This window comes from Camelus dromedarius, chromosome 8 (genome assembly GCF_036321535.1).
Source record: "Camelus dromedarius isolate mCamDro1 chromosome 8, mCamDro1.pat, whole genome shotgun sequence".
Classification (NCBI taxonomy): Eukaryota; Metazoa; Chordata; class Mammalia; order Artiodactyla; family Camelidae; genus Camelus; species Camelus dromedarius.
Window position 1 is genome coordinate 31,459,163 of NC_087443.1, and position 23,228 is coordinate 31,482,390.

At 39.1% G+C, this 23,228-nt stretch overlaps 1 protein-coding gene across 3 annotated transcripts in view; it reads right to left on the minus strand.

The window, feature by feature from the left end:
• The window catches only part of OIT3 (oncoprotein induced transcript 3), a 29,104-nt gene that overhangs the window by 809 nt on the left and 5,067 nt on the right, over positions 1 to 23,228 (minus strand). For 2 of the 3 annotated variants that reach the window (XM_064488072.1, XM_064488071.1), the window contains 7 exons: positions 19,881 to 20,255; positions 18,971 to 19,078; positions 15,024 to 15,146; positions 11,454 to 11,576; positions 9,671 to 9,835; positions 7,681 to 8,092; positions 1,342 to 1,441 (listed from right to left, as the gene is read on the minus strand). In XM_064488072.1, the coding sequence (XP_064344142.1) occupies positions 1,342 to 1,441; positions 7,681 to 8,092; positions 9,671 to 9,835; positions 11,454 to 11,576; positions 15,024 to 15,146; positions 18,971 to 19,078; positions 19,881 to 20,255 (1,406 nt within the window). Of the gene's footprint in view, positions 1 to 1,341; positions 1,442 to 7,680; positions 8,097 to 9,670; positions 9,836 to 11,453; positions 11,577 to 15,023; positions 15,147 to 18,970; positions 19,079 to 19,880; positions 20,256 to 23,228 lie in introns of all 3 variants that reach the window. The other variant, XM_010984175.3, reaches the window with a different exon arrangement.

Consider the following 23,228-nt stretch of genomic DNA (forward strand, 5'->3'; position numbering starts at 1 on the left):
GGGGCGTTTCCGAGAAGCCAGACATTGTACCCAACACTTCACAAGCATTATCTCATTTCATCTAGACAACCATCCTTTGAGGTAGATGTTACCATCTTCATTCCACAGATGAGAAAAGTGAGACTTAGGGAGGTTAAGGAACTTGCCCCAATTCACGCATTTAGTAATGTGGCAAACACACTGAATCACAGGGGTGATTTAAAACCCTTCATCCATAAGCACTGCCTTTGCATGGGGGCAGGAGAGACCTTTGTGAAGACAACATCTAGTAATGTTAATATCTTTGTTCTGCACAGCAAGGTTTGGGCATGATGTGGGCTCCCATGCACTTCTGTGGAAAATAACAAGTTCTTTTGCCTAGTTGAGGATGGAGATCACAGTTAGCCATCATGGTTAGCAGCTGTTCTGGAACAGTGATGTAGCTGGACAGGACATGAAAGTGTGGAAAAGATTGTTGGTTTCTTATGCTTCCTTTTGTTAAGTGGTTCAACAAGGCTACTAAGGCAAAAAAACTTCCACTGTAACATACTACATGTAGCCTCTTATAGCCTCTATCCATGTATATCTATTAAAAAATGTATCATATTCAACTTTCATGACAATAGTTTTTTCATCTCTCCTTTTTCTATATTTCATTCTATATGAACTCCTTAATACTTCATTAATTGCTATACTGTTTGCACCTCTCTCATAACAGTGCTCCATAAACACGGTCAACAAAGCTTGTTTTTCTTTTGTTTGTTTTTGAGAAGCTGTCAGAATTGGAGTTTTTAGATAAAAGACTATAATGATTTTATGGTTGTTACGTATTGTTAGACAACATTCCAGAAAGTGTACCAATTTATCTGCCACTATCTACTTCTCTTTAGAGCCTTGCAAGTGTTGGGATTCATAGTTTTGCACATCTGATACATATAAAATAGTCTTATAATTGTTTTAATTGGCATCTTAGACTATTTTCACTGAACATTTCACTGTTTGTCTTTTCTGTGAATTCTCTTCCCATATCCTTTGCCACATGACCACTACACAGGTTTTTTCAACCTCATCTGCTCACAAGGATTTTACATTATAATAAATAAAATCATATATTTTACATATAATCACTTTCTTTGAACAAATATAGTTTTTTTTTTTTTTGGCAGGGGGGCAGATAACTGCGACATTCATGAAGGTGTTAAGCTTCCAGATGGCCAGTTTTATAGTATTTCTCATAGAGGTGATGCAGATCTTAACTGTGGGCTCGTAGAATGTCAACAAATTGCGACACCAAGAAGGAAGGCTCAGGTTGATGGGGGGCTGGGGAGGGGAGGGATTCCAAGGTAAAGGTGTTCAGCTCACCTTGTGGTCTTTGCCCACAAACTTGAAGACGGGGACCTGGAAGTGCTTTGCTAGGTGATCTCGTGATGTGTACTGCTTTACTGAGTCATCTGAAACACAGCTGGAAGTGGGACAGGATAGTACGTAAGACTTGATTGTTTAAACAGAGGTGGAAAAACAATCCAGTCCAACATGTCAGTCCAAGGAGAGGCAATCTGGGTGGAGGAGACTAAGTTGCACTCAAGATTTTTGAGAATGAAGGAAAAATGAAATTCCCTCTCTGTGAAGGCATCCTCAGACATAGCCCTGCTCATTAACACTGTCTGTCCCGTCTCTCATTGGCTGTACCCACAAACTGGGCTCAAGGACCTCCTGTTAAGGCAATGTATTGAAGTGTTAGCAACAGTGAAAACATTTGTTTCAAAGATATCTTTTGAAATAAAGGTATCTTTGTAAGGCTGTATTTTCACTTGTAATAATATTACAGGAATTCTACATTCCTATACCTTATTATTGATTTGAGAAGGCTTTCCTTTAAATAGATTTCATAGTATTTATCAGACACCTAATAGGCATTCAGCCCTGAAGAAGCTCCAAAGGTGAGCAGGTCCCAGTTTGTACATCAAAGATCTGTTTCTTAGAGAATAACTGGATCTACTGGGAAAAAGTCATGTCCTTCGAGAATATTTTAATTCCTCTTTCCTCAAATTTAATGCTACATTGTAGTTTGATAGGGCTTTGGGGTTTTAATCTCAGGTCTATTGCTTAAAGTGAACTTCCTAGGTTCACCTCAGGGTTAGCTGGGGGAAAGAACTGTTACGGATTCTCCATTCTGAGGCCACGGTTTAGTATTGATGAACCATTTCTGCTAAAGGTCAGGGCTCACCCATGTATTATCGTTTCCATTTTGAGTTCTAAAGGAACTTTTTTCCCTGACTGTATTTCTTTATTATGGATAACCTAACAGTTTCCATCTACCAGGCCAGTAAAAAAGTGGGGATCAGATATAAAAGCCTATAAAACTGGATACTTGCTCCACATGCTTACAGACCACTTTCTGGTTCATTGCTAATTGCTGTTGCAGTGCAGTTGAAAAAGCAAATAATATTGTTTCAAAATAAGCCATCTTGGCTTGTATTGCTACTGGTACATTTTTCCCTGAACTGAAGAGGATATCAACATGTAGCACTGCTTCTGTTATGTCTTGTATTTATGTACACATTTTCATTTTCCTGAGGTTAAATGAGTGTATACCATCTTCTGTGTATGTTCTCTGATAAATACCCACTGCACATCTAATCTGGGTGACACACTCTGTTGGGTGCAGCAGAGATGATAGAGGTGAACACTCTGTGACGTCAAGTTTACAGTCCAGTACCTACGATAACGATTGTAACACGATATTAAATTAACCCTTTTCATCTAAGTGCCTCAGCATTTTCAATTCCTCTAAAAATACAATTTTCTTTTTTCAAGAGAAAATGTGGCAGAAAGAGTTGTTGCAGGGTAACACATTACAGAGTAGAATCCAAGACAAATTCTGGCTCTTGATTTGGTGTTTGCTGCAAGTAGACAATGCTAGTTTGTCAACTCCACATTCATGGGCTAAAAGAAAGTAACAATGCATTTCTCAAATATTTACCGATGTTGAGCACTTTTCATGTATCTGTTGGCCATCTGTATGTCTTCTTTGGAGAAATGTCTATTTTGATCTTCCGCTCATTTTTTGATTGGGTTGTTTGTGTTTTTGATATTGTGCTGTGTGAGCTGCTTGTATATTTTCTAAATTAATCCCTTGTCAGTTGCATTGTTTGCAGATATATTCTCCCATTCTATAGGTTGTCTTTTTGTTTTGTTTATGGTTTTCTTTGTTGTGTAAAAGCTTTTAGGTTTAATTAGATCTCATTTGTTTATTTTTTGTTTTTATTTCCATTACTCTAGGAGATGGATCCAAAAAAATATTGCTGTGATTTATGTCAAAGAGTGTTCTGACTATGTTTTCCTCTAGGAGTTTTATAGTATCCGGTCTTACATTTAGGTCTTTAATCCATTTTGAGTTTATTTTTGTATACGGTGTTAGAGAATAAGGTATCACCTCACACTGGTCAGAATGGCCATCCTCAAAAAGTCTACAGATAACAAATGCTAGAGAGGGTGTGGAAAAAAAGGAACCCTCTTGCATTATTAATAGGAATGTAGTTTGGTGCAGCTACCATGGAGAACAGTACGGAGGTTCCTTAAAAAACTAAAAATAGAGATACCATATGATCCAGTAATCCCACTCTTGGGCATTTATCTAGAGAAAATCCTAATTCGAAAAGATACATGCACCCCAATGTTCATAGCAGCACTTTTTATAATAGCCAAGACATGGAAGCAACCTAAATGTCCATCAACAGATGTCTGGATAAAGAAGTTGTGAGAGATATATATATATACACACACACATTCACACATACACACACACAAAGGAATACTACTCAGTCATGAAAAAGAATAAAATAATGTCAGTAGCAGCAACATGGATGGACCTAGAGATTATCATACTAAGTGAAGTAAATCAATCAGAGAAAGACAAATAGCGTATGATATCACTTATATGTGAAATCTAAAAAAAAAAAAGAAAACCCGACACAAACCAACTTATTTACAAAATTCAAGGAGACTCACACAGGCATAGAAAACAAACTTATGGTTACAGTGCAGGGGGATGTGGGGCAGGAAAGGGGGAAGGAGGGATAAATTGGGAGTTTGGGATTAGCAGATACAAGCTACTATGTACAGAATAGATAAACAACAAGGTCCTACTGTATAGTACAGGGAACTATATTCAATGGCTTGTAGTAATCTGCAATAAAAAAGAATATGAAAAAGAATATGTGTATATATATATGTATAACTGAATCACTATGCTGTACATCAGAAACTAATACAACATTGTAAATCAACTATATTTCAATTTAAAAAATGGGGAAAGAAAAAAATTAATTAAAAAAATTAAAGTAACAATGGTACAGGATAATTCAAAATAACTGATTACCCAAAGTCATCCACTGTTGGATTTTGGAATGTAATATGCTTCTTTTTGTAGATATAAACTTTCTAACTCTATTTTGCTTATTAGGTTTTCATTAAATTATTTTTATTCTCAGAGCATATGCTGACTAAAACTAGAGGGAGGTGAATCAGATATGTTAAATATCAGGGGAAGCCAATCTGATTTAAGTTTAAGTTGAGGACAATGAATAATCAAACAATTTATAAATATAAGTAAACTGTTTTACTATTTAGACTAGTACTTTACTAGTATAAGTATACTAGTATTACAATAGTAAAATATTAGTATATAGTATTTTACTAGTTATACTATTTTAGGGCTCTGAGCTAGCTCCAAATTAGTATTATGGTAACTATTCATTTGACAACTATTTAATGACCTTTACTGTAGGCTAGGCATTGACGAGGAAGAAGGAAGGAAGGTTTCTAGTTCATGTCAGAAGGAATCAGGGAAGGGTTTGTGGAGGAAATAAACCCCACTGAATCTTGAAGGACCAGTAAGAATCAGACAGGAGGAAAAGGAGAAGATTTCAGGCAGTGGAAGAAACAGTAGGTACAGAGTCAGGAGGGGGTAGGGAACTATAGGATTTGGGGATTGCCCATAGTTCCCTCTGGCAGGAGCAGCAACTGGAGAAGGTAGAGGTCAGAGGGTGAGGTACAGTGAGCCAAGCTGAGAGTTAGATTCTATCTTGAGGGATTATCTTAAATGCACTATTATTGTACTAGCCAATACTGTACTAGCCAATATTGCATGAGAGATGGGAGTATTTGCCTTGAGTAGTGTACACAGTTCTACACAGCTGTGTTTTTGAGTTCTGCCTATGCTTTTCAACCATTTTAATATCTTCCATAGAATCTTTCTTTTCTGTTTTGTATGGATAAGGGCTAGAAAATTAAATGGCACAGCTTCTTAGAACTGCTTAAAATAAAAGTATATATAGTCCTGAGGATCTGAATAATGAATATATAAATAAGCTTCACAAGTTTTACTCAGATTGCAGGTTACATGTTTTCCCAGTTAAAATTGAGACTATACATTTACTTTTGCAAAAAAGTAAATATGTGTCCATCAACAGATGACTGGATAAAGAAGATGTGGTATATTTATACAATGGAATACTATTCAGCCATAAAAACTGACAACATAACTCCATTTACAGCAACATGGATGTTCCTGGAGAATGTCATTCTAACTGAAGTAAGCCAGAAAGAGAAAGAAAAATACCATATGAGATCACTCACATGTGGAATCTAAAAAAAAAACAAAAACAAAAAAAAACCCCATAAATACAAAACAGAAACAGACTCATAGACATAGAATACAAACTTGTGGTTGCCAGGAGGGTGGGGAGTGGGAAGGGACAGACTGGGATTTCAAAATGTAGAATAGATAAACAAGATTATACTGTATAGCATAGGGAAATATATACAAGATCTTGTGGTAGCTCACAGCGAAAAAAAATGTGATAATGAATATATGTATGTTCATGTATAACTGAAAAATTGTGCTCTACACTGGAATTTGATACAACATTGTAAAATGACTATAACTCAAAAAAAATGTTTAAAAAAAAAGTAAATACGAGGGGCAAGAGAAAACTCTCAGGGTAAGAGAAATATTCACTATCTTGATTGTAGTGATGGCTTCACAAGTGTATACGTCAGAACTTACCAAACTGTACACTTTAAATATGTATACTTACTGTATGCAAATAGGACTCCAATCAAGCTGTAAAAAAAAAAAAAAAAGGAAGAAAACAAAATCCATTCCCCCACCAAAAAAAAAAATCCATTCCCTAATCTTCTTAGCACTAATTATGTGACTAAAAACAAAACAAACCAAAACTGATGTTTCTACTTTTAATCTTAAATCTTTGTGGGGATCACTTTAAGACGGCAAGAAATCCGAAAGCCTACAGCCCCCATGAGACCTACTCTTGGCCACCCAAAGCAGCTGAGAATGATGCACTTTCCAGACCCTGAAAACAAGCTAAGGAGGCTACAGGAATCTGAGGCTAGAAGTATTCCTGCTGGTAAACAGTTAAATTTACTAACCAAAGGAAATCAAGAGCCATTAAAAGACTTTCAGCAGGGATCTGACTATATATATCTTTCCTCTCCGCCCCCTTTTGACCAGGTACCCAGGGCTCTGTGGAGCTGAGACTTGAAAGCTGGGATTTAGGGGGCTGTGTTAAGAAGCATTTTATCTGTCCAGGTGAAAGATAATGAATTACGACAGTAAGAGTGGACTAGAGAGAATGAGGCTGGGATATTGCTACTTTTCAAAAAGCTTCTCAGTTCATCCTACTGTGGCATCAAGGGTTGAAGATCATTGTGCAGGAGGTTTGATAGCAGCAGGTGAAGGCTGCCTGTGGTGAGAGATCCCGGGTGCTAAAAGCAAAGCAGAGTCTATTGGGCCAATCAGCAAAGGGCATGAAACTGGGGCACAGCTGGGGCACTCTTAGTAGACCATTTCCCTTAAGCTGCAGGTCCTGACCCTGCCTGAGATATGTCCCATGTGATGCTGAGAGTGAGGAAGAAGCTGATGAGATACTGCTATGAGTTTGGGGTGTGAGTATAATTTTCCTGGGAATGTAAGCAGTGGGTGTGGTAACTGCTAGGCGTCCAATGATACACAGAGACACGCAAAGCATCCTCAGGAAATCAGGAAACCTCCTTTGGATAAAACAAGCCAGCAAAAACAAACTTCACTAGGTCTTTCCTCTCCTAAAACTACTAAAGTATTTGTACTTTCCTTCACCACCAAACTTCTTCCAAGATGGGTCTACATTTGCGGCTTCCACTTCCACATCCTCTTGCATTTCTCAGCCCCTACTCGGCACCCATTTCTCACCCTCTCTCTGGGCAGGTTAATCAAGTCTATAGTTTCTACTATAAACGGGGTGATTCTTCGCCTTTTGTCTCCAGTCGATCTCGTTCCTGGGTCTGATATGCATTTCCAACCGCCCACTGAACTTCTCTTCCTATGTCTCCTGCGGGCATTTACAATACATTACTATTGGGAATGATAATATTCAATATTTTCATAACGAATCTGCTTCTCTATGTCCTTTCGTCTTAGCTAAGGGCATCTAGTCATTCATACGAGATAGACCCGTTGGAGTCATTTTCGACTCCCCTTTCCCTCACCAGTTTTTACCACCAAAAGTCAATAAAGGGTTTCGGAACCAATCAAGAGCGCTTAAGAGTGAGTGCGATGTGGGTTCAGGAAAGGACTGAGGACGCATGCGCGCCTAGACGTTGGCTGTGAACTAGGGACGATGGGTCAAGCAGCCTACTTACCCATCCCGGATGAGGTAGTACTTCAGGATCTCGTCGATCTTGGACGTGGGGGTGGCAAAGCAGCTCTCCACTAGGCTTTCCAAGCCATTCACGTGCACCAGAGGCTCAATGCCGAAGTAGAGCGAGTCACGAAGCTTGAGGGTGGGCAGAGCTTCCCGGTAAGGCTCTTCGAACTCATTGTCCTTGAAGATCTCCAGAGTGAACGGAAAGATGCCGTGATTGCGGCTCATGATTTCCAGCGGGGTGTTGCGAAGATTAGGCACATAGCCCTCGGAAATGGTGTAGAGGCGCGGGAACTCGCAGGTCACTGGGATCAGCAGTTTGCTGGTTCGGATGATGATGTCGCCGCTGCTCCCTGGGGTCGGCTTGGGTAGACCTGTCACGAGGTTGCTAGCCACGATCTTGTCATTCACTACCTGATCAAGGCCAGGGCCAGGAGAGGAAAAGAGTCCCAGTTTATTTCTGCAGAATTGCCGCCCCCCCCCCGCCACTTTTTTTGATAGAAACATTCTCTAAATTTCTCTTTATATTAAAATACATTAGAGATTGGGTTGCTGAATCTGGAAGCTTTTTTTTTTTTTTTTTTTTTAAATTGCTTCTCCTCTTTTCAGTAAGATGTTTTGACTGTTAAGAGTTTTACATACCACTTCATGGTCAACCCACACATTCCTTTGGAGGATTAGTCATAAAACCGGAGCTATGCAGAATCAGCACATTCAAAGCTCTGATATTTTACAAAAGAACAGCTCCTGTAGATCAGTTTTTTTCTGGAATCCTAGACCTGGTGATCGTGCTGCAGCATGACCTTGTGCTGAACTCATCCACACACAGACTTCAGCTATCGCATGTACGCCTCCTGTGTACTGGAAACTCATTGGGCGTTTCCATTTGATTATTCACAGATAGGATAAACAATATGCCTAAAGTGATGCCTTGTCCTTGACTATCTTCTGCATGTCTCACCCCAAGTCTACTTAGCTCTCTGATTTTCTCTAAGTTGGATTCAATAAATAAACATTTATTTGGTTGCAAGGGTCTCTGCACTGATCTCCTGGGTCCAAGTCCTCTTTCTCTATCCAACTTGCCTATTCTGATTTCATTCTGACAGTGCCTGCTGAATCCCATTACTATGGGATAAAGCCCAAATGTCTCATCCGAGCACATAAGGCAGATCTTTGGAAACATGATCTCCCTCCATCTACTTTTCCAGTTTCCTTTCCCACTGTGAATCCTTTCCCAGTCAGGCTGCATTGCCCATTCACTCAGCATAAGCCTCAAAAATTCCCATCTCTGAGACTTGCTCACTTGTTTTCCATGTGAAATGCCCTTTCTTTTCCTCTCTGCCTGTATAACCACACTCTGCCCCAGTTCAGGTCCCAGTCATCTTGACTGCTCCAGTGTTTGCCCCTTTCTGAACTCCTGTACCACCTGTCAACTGTATCACTCTCATTTATATTTTGCGTATGTTGTCATCTCATTACTACTGTGTACGTTCCTTTTTAAAGTCAGGAGTCCTATTTCACATATCCTGCAGACTCCCTAACACAGGGCTGTACACAGATTCTTGGATGAAGGTACAAACCTTTTACTACCCCCTGAACTCAGAAACTCCTTGAACTTCTTTGCTACCTCATAAATGAACCATCATCTACATCAGTCGCTTTCTCTGAGTAAAATACTTGGTCAGAGACACAGCCAGCCCCCTGGTACCAGTGCTGCTGCACTCAGGAAAATGTCTACATGTATGGAGAGATGGTACTATTTGAGAGCGGAAATAGCAGAATTTTTCTTAACTTGGTGTCCTCACAGTGCCGGGACCACAACAGATACTCAATAATACACTTATTAAATGTACAGTATGGGATTTTTTGAGCTCTGTTCTTTCACGTGGAAATATTTCACCGATGACACAAGCCACACTGCACACCTCTGTCAACAACCTCCCAAATAACTGGATTCAGTCATTCCCGAAGGGTCCTCCAGGAAGAACCTACATCAACCACTGTGCCACACGTCTTGAGGGAGAAGAGGATGTTGACATGGGTGCCATTGGACACTCCCCTGCAGGAGGTGTTGGTCAGGAAGAGCTCCAGGCCGCCGACCAGGTCCCTGGGGATGCTCACTTCTATGGTGTTCGACTTGCACATCACAGGGACTGTGGGAAGAGGGGCTGCTGTTAGAGCCAGGAGAGCAAAATTGGGAGAACGGGAAGGAGGCTTCTAGGAGAAAAAACTTCATCCTCTCGCAACTTGAGCTTTTTGCTCTAACCTCAAGGGAATCTCTGAGACTCAAAACAAATTGGTGAATAAAACCTGGACTCCTAACTCCCAAGGCTGGGGTCAAATAATGCTCCTCAAATACTATACTGTTTCCCGAGTGAAAAAATATTGTGTTCAGGTTTCAATTCAACAAACATTTACTTCAAAGCATGGCTGGCAAAACTCCATGCACTGAAACACCTAAAGGATGCACTTTTAGCACAAACACAATTTATTGGCAATACATAAAAAGGATTGCTTTGATATAGGCTTAAATTACAGAATGCTACTGCTTTGACTTTACCATTAATTACTGCCTCATAAAACAGAGGTAATAAAAACAGTGTTAGTGCACTTGGCGAAGAGTTCCAAATTGTCCTTGCATTGCTCAGTAAACCATAAACTCTGACTATAAATTTTACTTTAATTTAATATAAAAAGATTGCTTTTCTAGCGTTCACTTCTCCAGACTCTACCAGTACCCTAAAAGGAGTACTTCTGGGTACTGTCAGACCATCTGTGAGGACAATATCAACATGTGAGGGCATATCATTAGTATGGCATAGTATAAAGAAATCAGAGATAGGCACTCATTAAATATTTGCTGGATGAAAGAATGAATTTTCTGGACATAGATAACTAGTTTTCCAGAAATTAGTTCTCAGAGGATTGTTGATGATCACCTTGTAAGTGTAAGGGGAAGTCCTTAGGGCTTTCAACTTTTCATAACCCAATTATCTGTTAGAAAAGAGAAGAATTGCATCTAAATGAAGTATTTGTTATACAACTAATACTAGAAATTAGAGGGGGAAAAAAAAGATAAAAAGCTAAGGAAGACATATGATTCAGCAATCCTGTTTCTGGGTATAGATTCAAAAGAATTGAAAGCAGGATCTCAAAGAGATATTTGCACACCTATGTTCATAGGAGCATTGCTGACAATAGCCAAGAGGTGGAAGCAACCCTGGCCATCAATGGATGAATGGATAAACAAAATGGGGTAAATACGCACAGTGGAATAGCTTTAGAAAGGGAAATCCTGTCATGTACTATCAAGTGGATGAACCCCGTAGATAATCTGTTAGGTAAAATATGTTAAGTCACAAAAAGACAAATGCTGTAGGAGTCCACTGATATGAAGTATCTAAAGCAGTTGACGTCATAGAATCAGAAAGTAGAATGGTGGTTGCCAGGGGCTGGGCGGGGAAGGGGGAACGAGGAGTAGCTGTTTTGATGGGTACAGAGTTTCAGTCTTACAAGATGAAAAAGTTCCAGAGATCTGTTGCACAACAATGTGAATATACTTAACACTGCTGAAATACACACTTAAAATTGGTTTAGATGATACATTTTATATACATATATTTTTAACCACAATTTTTAAATGATTTCAGGGTGAATACACACTGCTGAAAGAGCTGGTTTTCTAAAAGATGAGAATCCTGACACACTTGGGTGAGGAAGGCAGGGAGATTCGGGGGGTCAGAGCTGAAGTTGAGCCAGTCCATGTACTACCTTGGCAAGTGTGGTTATCCTCAGACAGCACCAGGCCCCGGGGACATTCACACTGATAGCCCGTCTCAGACATCAGACAAGAATGGCTGCAGCCGCCGTTGTTGTTGTGGCATCCTTCAATGTCTGCAATAAAAAACAGAAGAGAAGGGATGAACTGGCAGCCCTCTTCCCCAAGAATTCTGTTTCTTGGATGGTCCTGTGCATCAGCCATTATACTTGACTCATCACAGTATCACTGGAGCCCCACCCTGTCACTGAGACAGGTGGGTAAGGCCAGACCAAAGCTTATTAAATGTTATAGCTACAAAGAGCAATCTTCCAACAGGCACAGCTATAACCACTGAAGCTGGTCATTTTGCAGAATGCCCTTCCCTCTGGACTGGTCTGTTTTTCTCATGGTTAGACCACAATTGTGGGAAGGAAGACCTGAAAGTCATTTCTTTTTCTTTCTTTCTTTCTTTCTTTCTTTTTTTTTCATTTTTTTTTATTGAGTTAGAGTCATTTTACAATGTTGTGTCAAATTCCAGTGTAGAGCACAATTTTTCAGTTATACATGAACATACATATATTCATTGTCACATTTTTTTTTTTGCTGTGAGCTACCACAAGATCTTGTATGTATTTCCCTGTGCTATACAGTGTAATCTTGTTTATCTATTCTGCATATGCCTGTCAGTATCTACAAATTTTGAAAGTCATTTCTTAATTGATGTAACATTTAATCCACCCAGTATGAAATTTTATAGAGTATTACTGATGTAAAAGGGACTGACAGAACATAAATTCAACCGGAGCACCTAAATGGATCAGAGTTAATCAGAGTTATTGCCAACTGTTTGGATCACCAGCCCCTCTCCTCAAATCTCTAGGACTAACAGCACTGGAAATACATTTCTTGGGCTGACAGATCACTGTAAAAATGAGACCTGGACAAAACACTAAGAGATTTCATTCTACTGATCTCTTTGTGACAATCCTTTTATGAGGTAGTTTTTTTTTTAAGCTTTCTTTTTTAAAGTTTTGCATTTTCAAAAAGCATACTCAATCAAATGGACAAAAAGAAAAAAATATTCCATTGAAAAATGAAGAAACTACCACATAATATCATAGTGAACAGAGGAAAAATAATGACCTTTGTGGACTCTGGATATTATCTTCTCGATCATGGGTCATCAAATGGTGGCCTGCTACATGTTGTAAACAAAGTTTTATTGGCACATAGTCACACCCATTTATTTACCTATTATCTATGGTTGCTTTCTCACTACAAAGGTGCAGATTCTATATGGTCCACAAAGCCTAAAATATCTACTGTTTGATCTATGCAGAAAAAGTTTACTGGTCCCTGCTGTAGGGGTAAGATAATAAAAGGGAATGGTTTCAAGTCATTTAAGATGCTCATGGAAAGATGTGAGCCAATTTCCAGTTATAGCTATAACTCTCAGTTCAATAATAGTAAAAAATATTTTTTTTTGGAACATTAGTAAGTTAACTGGGGATGAATCAATTTTTGTGAAGCACAGAGAGAGGTTAAATTTGCAATGAATTAATCTTTGCAAAATTTAAGAGATTAGGCTATCACTTGTTAATAAGTCTGTATAGTTAAAAAGGATAAAAGGATTCCTATAGGGTTTTTTTGGTGTGCTATTTATTTATTTATTTTGGATAATATATTGGATAAACTTTATTTTTTAATTAAAAATTTAAAAAAATGAAGTACAGTCAGTTACAATGTGTCAGTTTCTGGTGTACAGCACAATGTCACAATCATGCATATACATACATATGTTCATTTTCATTCTTTTTCATTAACCTATAGGTTTTTGAAATAGCTGAAAATGATATATGATGGTGTAGAAGAAAGCATAAAAATATGCTATAGGATGTTAAAATCAACATTAATAGGATTTTTTTTCCTTAAAAATGATCTTCTTTAAGTCATTTAATTTCTCTGGGTCTCAATTTCAATATATGTAAAAGGAAGGGGTTGGACCAAATGTTCACTGAGGATATTTCCAGGTCTAAAACTGCAAAGCACAAAATAAACTGAAATTCTTAGTTGGCTTGAAGGATTTTAAGTCTCTTACGAGAATATACCAAAATGTTTAGAATGGATATATCTGGCATGTGGGATTGTGGGTCATTTATTTATCTTTCTTTTACTCCTCTGTATTTTCTTCTATGAACATAACTCTTTCATAATAAAACAAAACAATAAAAACTACTTAAAAATTAAAAAGAGCTTTTTGTTTTAAAAAAGATATGCTCATCCAACGACTAGCTAAAGAAACAAATATGTTTGGACTATACATAAAATTTAAGGGTTTCAAATACAAATCTTAATCCTAAAGTATAATTAATATTTGAATGTAATTGTCTGCTAAAATACTTTTCAGTTATGATTATTAGGTTTTAAAATTATATGAGGATTAACTATAATATTTCCAATAAAATACTCATGGATAATTACAAATGTTCCTCATGGAACATTTCATTAATATGCAAATATGGGAAGATTATTGCATAAAATAAAATTTAAGGAGGATCCAGGACATTACCCTTATTCAATAAAATTTCAAGTACATTTATCTTATCATATAATCTGCAAAGAGTGGAGGATATTTTGGGAGGATCCCTCAACTCCCAATGTCATCAGATTCAGACTCACTAAAGTGGAAGTGATGAAATTTTGGGATAATTTGCAAGGGCAAATGTGCCTTAAAGAAAGATATTATCTAAGTTTTATATCATAATAATAGATAATTTCTGCTTCAATTATTTGACATACATTACAAATTACTTTTTATTACTTAATTATATAAATTGTATACAGCATTTCTAGTATCAAAAATAGATAAGTTTACTTATCTCCAAAAATGGATTACTCCCAATAAATCCAAAGCATACAAGTTAAAAAAAATGGCTTCATGTAAACCAGTTTCCCAAACTTCCAAGATGGTAAGACTCACCTGTGGAACTTGGTAAAAACACAAACTGTAAGGCTTCTCCCACCCCACTGACCGGAGGCACCAGGAGACAGGCCTGGGAAGGGCCAGCTTTAAAAGCACCCGGGTGATTCTCCTCAGCAGGGAAGTTGGAGAAACACTGCTGTAAATAATTTGTTCTTCCACCTGCCTCTACTACTGCCTTGCTAGTACAAGTGTGCTCCTTGGATCCACAGCATAGGCTTTACCTAGAAGATTTTTAGAAATGCAGTCTCTTCACCTGACCCCAGACTTACTGAATAAGAATCTGCATTTTAACAAGATCCCAGATGATTCACGGTCACACTAAAGTTTGAGAAACACAGAATACCCTATTTTTATTTCCCAGTGTGGCTCTCTGCCTCTTGCAAAATGCAACAACTCCCTCCTGCTAAAGCTTGCAGACAAAATCTACACTGCACTCTGTCTGCAACAGGAGCGTCCTCAGTAGCGATGAACCCCTGTGTTGATCCTCTACACAGCCAAACTGCTCTCTCTTCTAACGTTGGGCAGTTTCATGAACATCAAAGAATAAACCAGTGGCTTAGATGGGGCTATTGATGTGAAGCCCTCTTACCCATCTCACCTTCACAAGTCTTGCCATCACTTCTTAGCACACGGCCAACCCCACACTCACATCGATATGAATTTTTGAGGTTTACACAGATCTCACTGCAGCCACCATTGTTTTGCTCACATTCATTTTCATCTGTAGAAGAGAAACCACACCATTTACATACTGCTGAACAACTCGGTCTTTCCCCAAGCCCCTTAGCAGGATCTCTGCATCTTTTGAGATCCTGTCCGTAGACTTTCTACAACCCAACTCCCTTGCTGGGATCCAGTGTAATCACTTCTATCGACCAGGTCTCCTCAACCGAGTTATTTGTCCATCTGCCCTCTTGGAGCAGCAGGCCACTGGTTACTGGCCAGTTCCCTCGTAAGGGCAAAACTGTTGGGGAAATGAAGTTCCCTGTGTTACCAGGGGTCACCTATTTGTTTGTGTTGGTGAGTCTCATTTTCTCCAGTTCCTGAAGATTTGTTAAATAAATAAAACTTACAAATCAAAGTGTTGAGGGGAGGATATAGCTCAGTGGTAAGGTGTGTGTTTAGCAGGTACGAGGTTCTGGGTTCAATCCTCAGTAATTCCATCAAAACAAACAAACATAACTACCTCCCCCAATAAAATTTTTTTTAACTTTAAAATAAAAAAATAAATCAAACTGTGTTTTAAATGCATTAAAAGAATTTACATTACAGAAGGAAATGTCTGATAAAGTTTTTTTTGTGAGCCTGTCTTCTGTTTTAAATGAATGACAGTCCTCAAAATCTATTTTAAATATTGGAATATTGTACTTAAGCAGCGATTGTTAACCTTTTAAAAAATCTGATTAAAAACTATGGACTCTTGCTATAAAAAAAATGCACAATTGGCAACAAATGTCGATCCCCTTCCTTCTACAAAGAAAGGGGAGTTTGAGGAGCTACACTTGTCCTGGTTTGGATCTAGGACATCAACCAGTGACTGGGGTTTAAATATCCACAAGGTGACAGAAGGCATGGCCTTGGGTGCAGGAGAGGAGATGAGCTGGAATTGAAACCCTGCTTGATTTCAGGACCCCAGAAAAGGAATCCCCACAAGAGGGGGAGTAGAAGGACCCTGCTCTAAGGCCAGGGAAGCAGTAAGGAGCTCTCTTCCAGGGGCTCCAGGAGAGACAAAAGCCTTCATAAACAACAGAAACCTCAAGTCGGATAGGCCCTGCCATGACTGTAGTATGAACTCATAATTTCCACGTGGTATGGGAATCTTGAAGCTGAGAAAGTGATGTAAGATTTGGCCTGGACTGGGGAAGCTTCTGTGACAAAAACATTTGAAAAACAGTTCTGTAAATTGTTTCTGAAACCTGGTAATGAATGGAGTTCCACAGAAAAACAGTGATAACAGAAGATGGTTTGCCATCAACACTACACATGAGAAGACGGTCCACTGTGAGAAGGAGCTGACAAGATAGTGCGTGGGAGGCTTGGAACTGGAGAGAACAGAATAATCCAGAAAAATCCATAATACAAGGATTTAAAAAATAACCAAACAGATAGAACAAAGGATGGTAACCAAAATATAAGAAGTGTGTAAAAAGATAAAGCAGAATCGAAACCAAACATACAGAACTTGTAGAAATGGAAAGTACAGTGGGTGAGATTAGAATCTTCATCTTCATCCAGGGCCCCTACTGCCTGGACAGTGGATGGTCAGAGGCCCGAGCAGCCTTCCTGAGCATGGCCACACTGGTGCTTGGGTCCAGCTTCTGTCCAAGGCCTGGACTGCTTACCTTGTGACTGATTTTTTTTTTTTACATGAGGGAGAAGTACACTTTTACTCATTTAAGCCATCGTTATTGGGAGTTTATTGTCGTTTACAGCCTAACTTAGATACCCTGTGCTCCAGCAATTCCACTTTTATAGGTATGCTCTAGAGGAAATCTTACACATGGGGTAAGGTGTCATTTATATGTTAATTTTAAGAACACATGAAACAATGCTACATATTGTTATGGTTGCATACATAAATAAATAACGGAAGCATGAAAACAGGGACCAGGACACATACTAACTTCAAAACAGTATTAACACTAGAGGGTGAGAGAGGTAAATGAGATGGAGTGAGATGGCTTTACTCTTATCTGTAAACTTTTATTTTAAAAAAAAAGGAAGAAAATTTTAGCTATAAATCTGGGTACATGAGTGCCTGTTATATTATTTTCCTATACTTTTCTCTCTGCCTGAAAAAAAATACATAATTTAAAATGAATAATTGAAATTGTTACCTTAAAAAAAACCCTAAAGTAACATTGACACATGCACATAAACACAAAACTTTGGCGCTAATTTTTGGGAATTCATGATCTCCCTGAAACCAATAGACAGACCCCAGGTAGAAACTGGGGGCTTTTCCCTATGTCCCAATAGGCAGGGAGACCCAAGATAAACTGTTGAGTGATGTGTATGGTGTGTATGATATGTGACTTTTGGTTTAAAAAAGGGCAATATATATATTTGTATTTTTACATTTGCCTGAAGGAGCCCTGGAAGGATACATATATAAATAATGTAAGAGGTTACTTGGGACCGAGTTGGAGGAGGGGGAAATGGAACACATGGGGGGCAGACAGTTCAACATTTCACTGTATACCTTTCATGCTGTTTCATTTGGGAACCATTTAAGTATATTACCTATTCAAAAGTTATATTAAAATGAAAGCAGTGAAGTGAATGAAAATCTCCTGCTGTGTACGTGTTGTGCAGTCTGAGGCTTTGGAGTGGGTGGTGGGGTGGGTTACAGGAACCATTGTCTCCTGTAATGCAAAACTTTTTGCTTGAAATCACAGTCAAAATCAACCATTCAAGAGCCCTAACAGCTGTTATGGGAGGGCCTCACCATGCTCCACAGGATGGCCAGTGGGGCTCATTAAGGAGACTGAGGAACAAAAGCTCCTCTAAAATAAGAATCCTTTTATGTCCCTGTCACCCTGAATCCTCATCCCATGTGGACTTTTTTACTGCTCTTCTTGAGGAGGTGGGTGTGGGTCAGTCCTCCCCTTTCTCCCTAGACTTGTTTTAAATCTATTTGAGTCTAAATACAAAAAGCTTTATAACATTAAAGGGAAAATAGATGGTCTTCAGTCTTGGGTTTCTCACCTCTATTTTCTTTCTTTTTTTTTAAAATCTCTATTTTCTTCCAGTTGTAGACAACAGAGCATATATAACTGGACAACACTGAATTTCCTACAGATGAGCTGACTCCCCTTTCTTGCTACTCAGAGAAACCAAAGTTACATCAGTGAAGCTATAGGAGTATGTCCTTAGATAATTCTAGACTAAAGCTAGCCCACAGATATACAAAGAAAGCCACATAAGTAATTTAAAACTTCCCAGGGGTCACATAAAAAATCTGTTAAAATACATTGGTAAAATTACTTTTAACAATATATATCATTTAATACAGGATATTCAAAATATTTCATTTCAATATATAATCCATATTAAAATTACTGAGTTTTTAAATTCTTCTTTGAACTGGTCTTCAAAACGTGGTATGCATTTTATACTTTAGAGCATGTCTCAATTTGGATGCTAAATTTTCATCAGAAATACCTGATCTATATTTTGGAATCATAACATGTGCAGTTTACTCAAGTTGACCCACTCATTTTCAGTCTTCGAATGACTGAATCAAATTTCAACTTTTAAATTAAAATTAATCATATTACAATTCAGTTTTTCAGTCACACAAGCCATATTTACAGAGCTTCATAGCCACACATGGCTAGTGGCTACTGTACTGGACAGTGTAATCTTAGACTGTCCCAACATATGATATAAATTTGGCTTGAGGCTTTAGTTAAAAAGGCAAACAACATTCTAAATGTTCAGAGACACACACTGGAAAAATGATGGAGCTCTGAGTCAGAAAGAGTTTTTGATTTGTCCTTTTGCTCCTAATACCCTGTTTCTACTGCAAGATCAGTTTCTTACCAAAGCACGTCTGTCTGTCAGGGCCTAACACGGTTCCTGGAGAGCACGTGCACTCACTGGTGTCCAGGCAGCTGCCGTGGCAGTCCTCATCACAGATGTCATAAAAGTCTGTGGAAGGATAAAGATGACCTTTCCTGAGGGGCGAGGACCAGGAGATGCTCTCATCCCTGACAAAGCCTCGTGGGTTCAATCATGGGGTATGAGTTCCTAGCCAACAGCGAGAGCATTCTCATTGTTCAGGGTTTACACAACCCAAAGGCAAGAGATACCACCCAGGGACTTGTTCTGTCATTGAGATCAGTGATTCTCAACTTCAGATCCACAGGCCCTTGGTGACCATGGAGATTCTTCAAATCTAAAACCTCACCAGCCATGAGCTGTAGAATAAATAAGCATTATGTCCTACACTTCTCTGCAGTTTACTTTAAAAATGTATATGGACTTTGATGGGATTAATAGCACAAAAATTCATTTAGAAGTATTACTGATCTCAAGTAGCTTCTTCCCACTATGTATCATTTTAAAAAAACAATGGACATTAAGCACAATGCTACCATGTAGATGTCTGAAATAAATCTTAAGAATGGGTCCTCCATCCTCAAAAAAGTTAGAAATCTATTATTTAGATAACGTAAATCATCATTTCACTTTCTAATGTTTTGTTTGAATGAAATGACGACAAAATAAAAGTAATCAAAGTCATAGCTCCCTTCCCTTCCTATTCTTCAGGAATTTTTCAGAAATCTAAGAACAGACCTCAGAAATCTCCATTTGGAGGTGTCTGTGGCCCTAAATCAATGTTCTTCAGCCTGTGAGATTCTACCATAACTGAATTTCAGATGGCACTTTTCTCTTTGACGCCATCTGTAGCCTCGTCGGGGAGGAAAAGGAGCCCAGGGATGGTACTCACGACCACAGTAGACATGAAAGCAGACGCTGGGCTTGGTCAGACGATACACGTAGTAGCCTCCAGGGCAAGCCTTGACCTCTACTGTGGTGTTCCAGAGGCAGCAGTTCCCACTGAAGCTCGCACAGGCCTGGCGTTGCACAATGCCGTCACCTTCCAGAGGGTGGCTGCCGTTGAGCCAGACAGGTGCATGGGTTCCACAGTGATTTTCCGGGATGCAGAAGGTTGGCATGGCATCCCCTGCCATGCCTGTGAAGCGGTACCACTCCCCATCCACATTGTTGTCACACAGAGGGGAACCCTGAGACTCATCAAATTCGTGGTCCGTGTTCCTCCACGGCTCATTCAGACTGATGTAAGCAGAGCAAGGATCTAGGGCTGGGGATGAAAAGGGCACCTCAGAGGAACCTTGTGATGTTTCAGATCACGGTGTCATAGCTTGAGTCCACCTTCTTTGTTCTTACATTTCCACTTTTTGGGGGTTCAAGAAAGAAATTATCTAAAGTCCCCAACAGCAGCTGTTCAAGATTTCTCAAGTTGACATAAATATATTTCATAAATGCGTTTTACAAAGTTATTTCAAATCTATGTAAGATTCTGTGTTCGCACTGGACTAAACCTTTTATCCAGAGTAATTATCTGATAAGAAGCTAGCTGTTCAGATCAAGGGAGGTTATTGAACGCTGCACTGGTCAGACTATATTTTGAGTACTGTGTTCACACCTGGAGGCTATATTTTATGAAAGTAAAGGACAAACCTGGTGTCCAGAGGAAGGTGACCAGATTTAGAAGGGAGCCTAACAGTTATTTACTGGGGAAGAAGCTGAGAACTACAGTTTAGAGGGAAAAAAAAAAAACTGAATATGCATCAGCTTTCAAAAATCTGGAACAGGTTTGTGAAAGAAGAATTAGATATTCTGTTACAAGGACAAGAACAAACTGTTACAGGGAAGTGCATTTCGGTTCAGCTATCCAGTAATGGAGAGGCTGTATCAAAGCCCTTCATCTTTGGCAACTTTCAAAAAGTAGTTGGATGGTCATTTGTAAGCAAGATTATGGATGGAATTTTGCACTAGTGGGAAGTTCGGCTTGATAATGAATGTGTAAAGCTCATTCCACTGAGAAGGAAAAGGCTTCTGGCACATGTCAGCTGCTTTGAAATACACAGTTTACTGGCAAGTAACTACCAAAGATATTCTCCACATGAGTGTTGGTATATGTTCCATCAGCTTATTGAAAATATCATGAACTTTGTGTCTTCACAATTAGCCATGGCATCACTGTCCAGACTTCAGCAAAATTTCAAGCATGCTTTTTCTCAGTGCATGAATAACATGGACAAATATTTCGTCAAAAACATTTGAATGACTGAAGACCCCAGCATTTTCACTGCGTCTCTCAATTTCAGGAAAACACTGAATTAACATAGGCAAATTATCCTTACAAAGAATCTATAAAACCAAGAAATTCTAGAAAGGACCACTAGCTAGAGAGTATTATACTTCTTAACGCATCGAAGATGACTTAACTGACACTGTAGGCAGAGAATTCGTATCAAGGACGATACTCTTTGTGGGCAGGAAATTCAGCCTTAGCATACACTGCGCAGTAATTAAATATGGATGGGCCATGATCATACAATCTAACTTGTCTACAAAATATTTTGGATTTCCCCAGTCTGCATTCAAACTCAAGTTTACTGTCAAAGCTTCAGTCACACGTAGAGAACGGTGTTGCCTAGTGCTAACGACCCCACTGAGAATGTAACAGTTTGGGACGAGAAATAACTAGGATTTCACCTATTCTGGAAATAACACATTGGCGAAGTTACACGTGGCAGGAGCAACCGTCTCCTTAAAATGTCCCTGAGGTATCCCAGCTGTGCCCCAGACCATGTCCCTTGGGACTCTCTACCCTCTCAAAAGGAAAAAATTCCCTCATCTGCACTCCTGGCTGTGGTTTTCTTATGAAGAAAGGTTTCCAGGGCAATTTCACAGGTGATTATAAATTCATAGAAATATTTGGTTCATCTCCTTGGCTCTAATTTTTTAGGAAATGGTTAGGTACTCAACTTTTAATAGCTTTTACAGAAATGCGTAAACCTCCCTCAATAACTATTTCATGATTTATAGTTTTTCCTTGAATTTAACTAACTTTTCTTGTGCTATTTGTTAAAAAGTTCACTTCCTTTCTTGCTGTAGAGAGTAGGTGACACAAATAGGAGAAATTTACTATCTTTTGTAAAATAAACATATATTTTTAAAGTTACCCATGCAATTTCTAACGTTAAATATACCCATTCCACTCCACCCCCTTTTAAGGCAGTAATTCAATCCTTTAATAATCTGGCTGCTGGTATTAATTCCTGTTTTCAGTCTTTCAGCGTGAAGCCCAGAATTTGGTATTATGTATGTTGCATTGTTGCATCCTGAATTGCTGATATATAGAGAGATATCTGTATAAATAGATACCTATATTTCTCTATATATCTATATATGGGAGCTGGTTGGCCTTTTCTACAATGCCCACGGGTCAGCTGCCCTGCTGGCTGCCCCTCCCAGGTCCCCCCAGGTCTGGGCATCTCGTGGCTGCTGAGCCCAGAGAACAAATGTCATCGTCCCCGCCCCTTCATCCAGCAGACCAGGAACCCAGGTTCGGAACCCTGGATCCAGCCCCTCCAGTAGTTGTGATTATGAGCTCAGACTGAAGCCCCCCTCCTCATCTTCTCTTCCCGCTCTCCCACCTTCTCTCCTCTCCGTCCTCTTCTCCTCTCCCTCTCCTCTCATCCTTTTCTCTCACTTCCTCTCTACACCCTGGGCAACCCTCACCCCGACTCTAATCCCCAGCCTCTGAGTTCCCCCTTCATCTTGCTTATGGCATTGAGTCAAACATCGTAGAAGGGCTGCAAGAAAATAAATCAATAAAATAAAAAAGATCTGGGACAGGAGAAGGTGTGTGATGTGAGGGTACAGGAGGTACTGGAGGGAGAGTAAGCCTGGAGAGAGTGTGGGGAGAAAGGGGAGAGGAAGCTGACGGAGGATGACTTTGGCTTAAGCAATTCTTGGTTAGTTCCTGGTAGTAGATGGTGGTTAAACTTGGCTCAAGCCTATCTTTAAGACTATTTTTTTAGTATAACTGAAAAATTGTGCTCTACACTGGAAATTGACATAACATTGTAAACTGACTATAACTCAATAAAAAAGAAAGAAGAAAAAAAAAAAGACTATTTTTTTAAAACCAATTGTAGATTTAGAGAATCATTGAGAAGATAGTACAAAGAGTTCCCATCTACTGGAACCCAGTTTCCCCTATTAGGGAAAAATCGTAGGTTAGTATGGTACCTTTGCCACA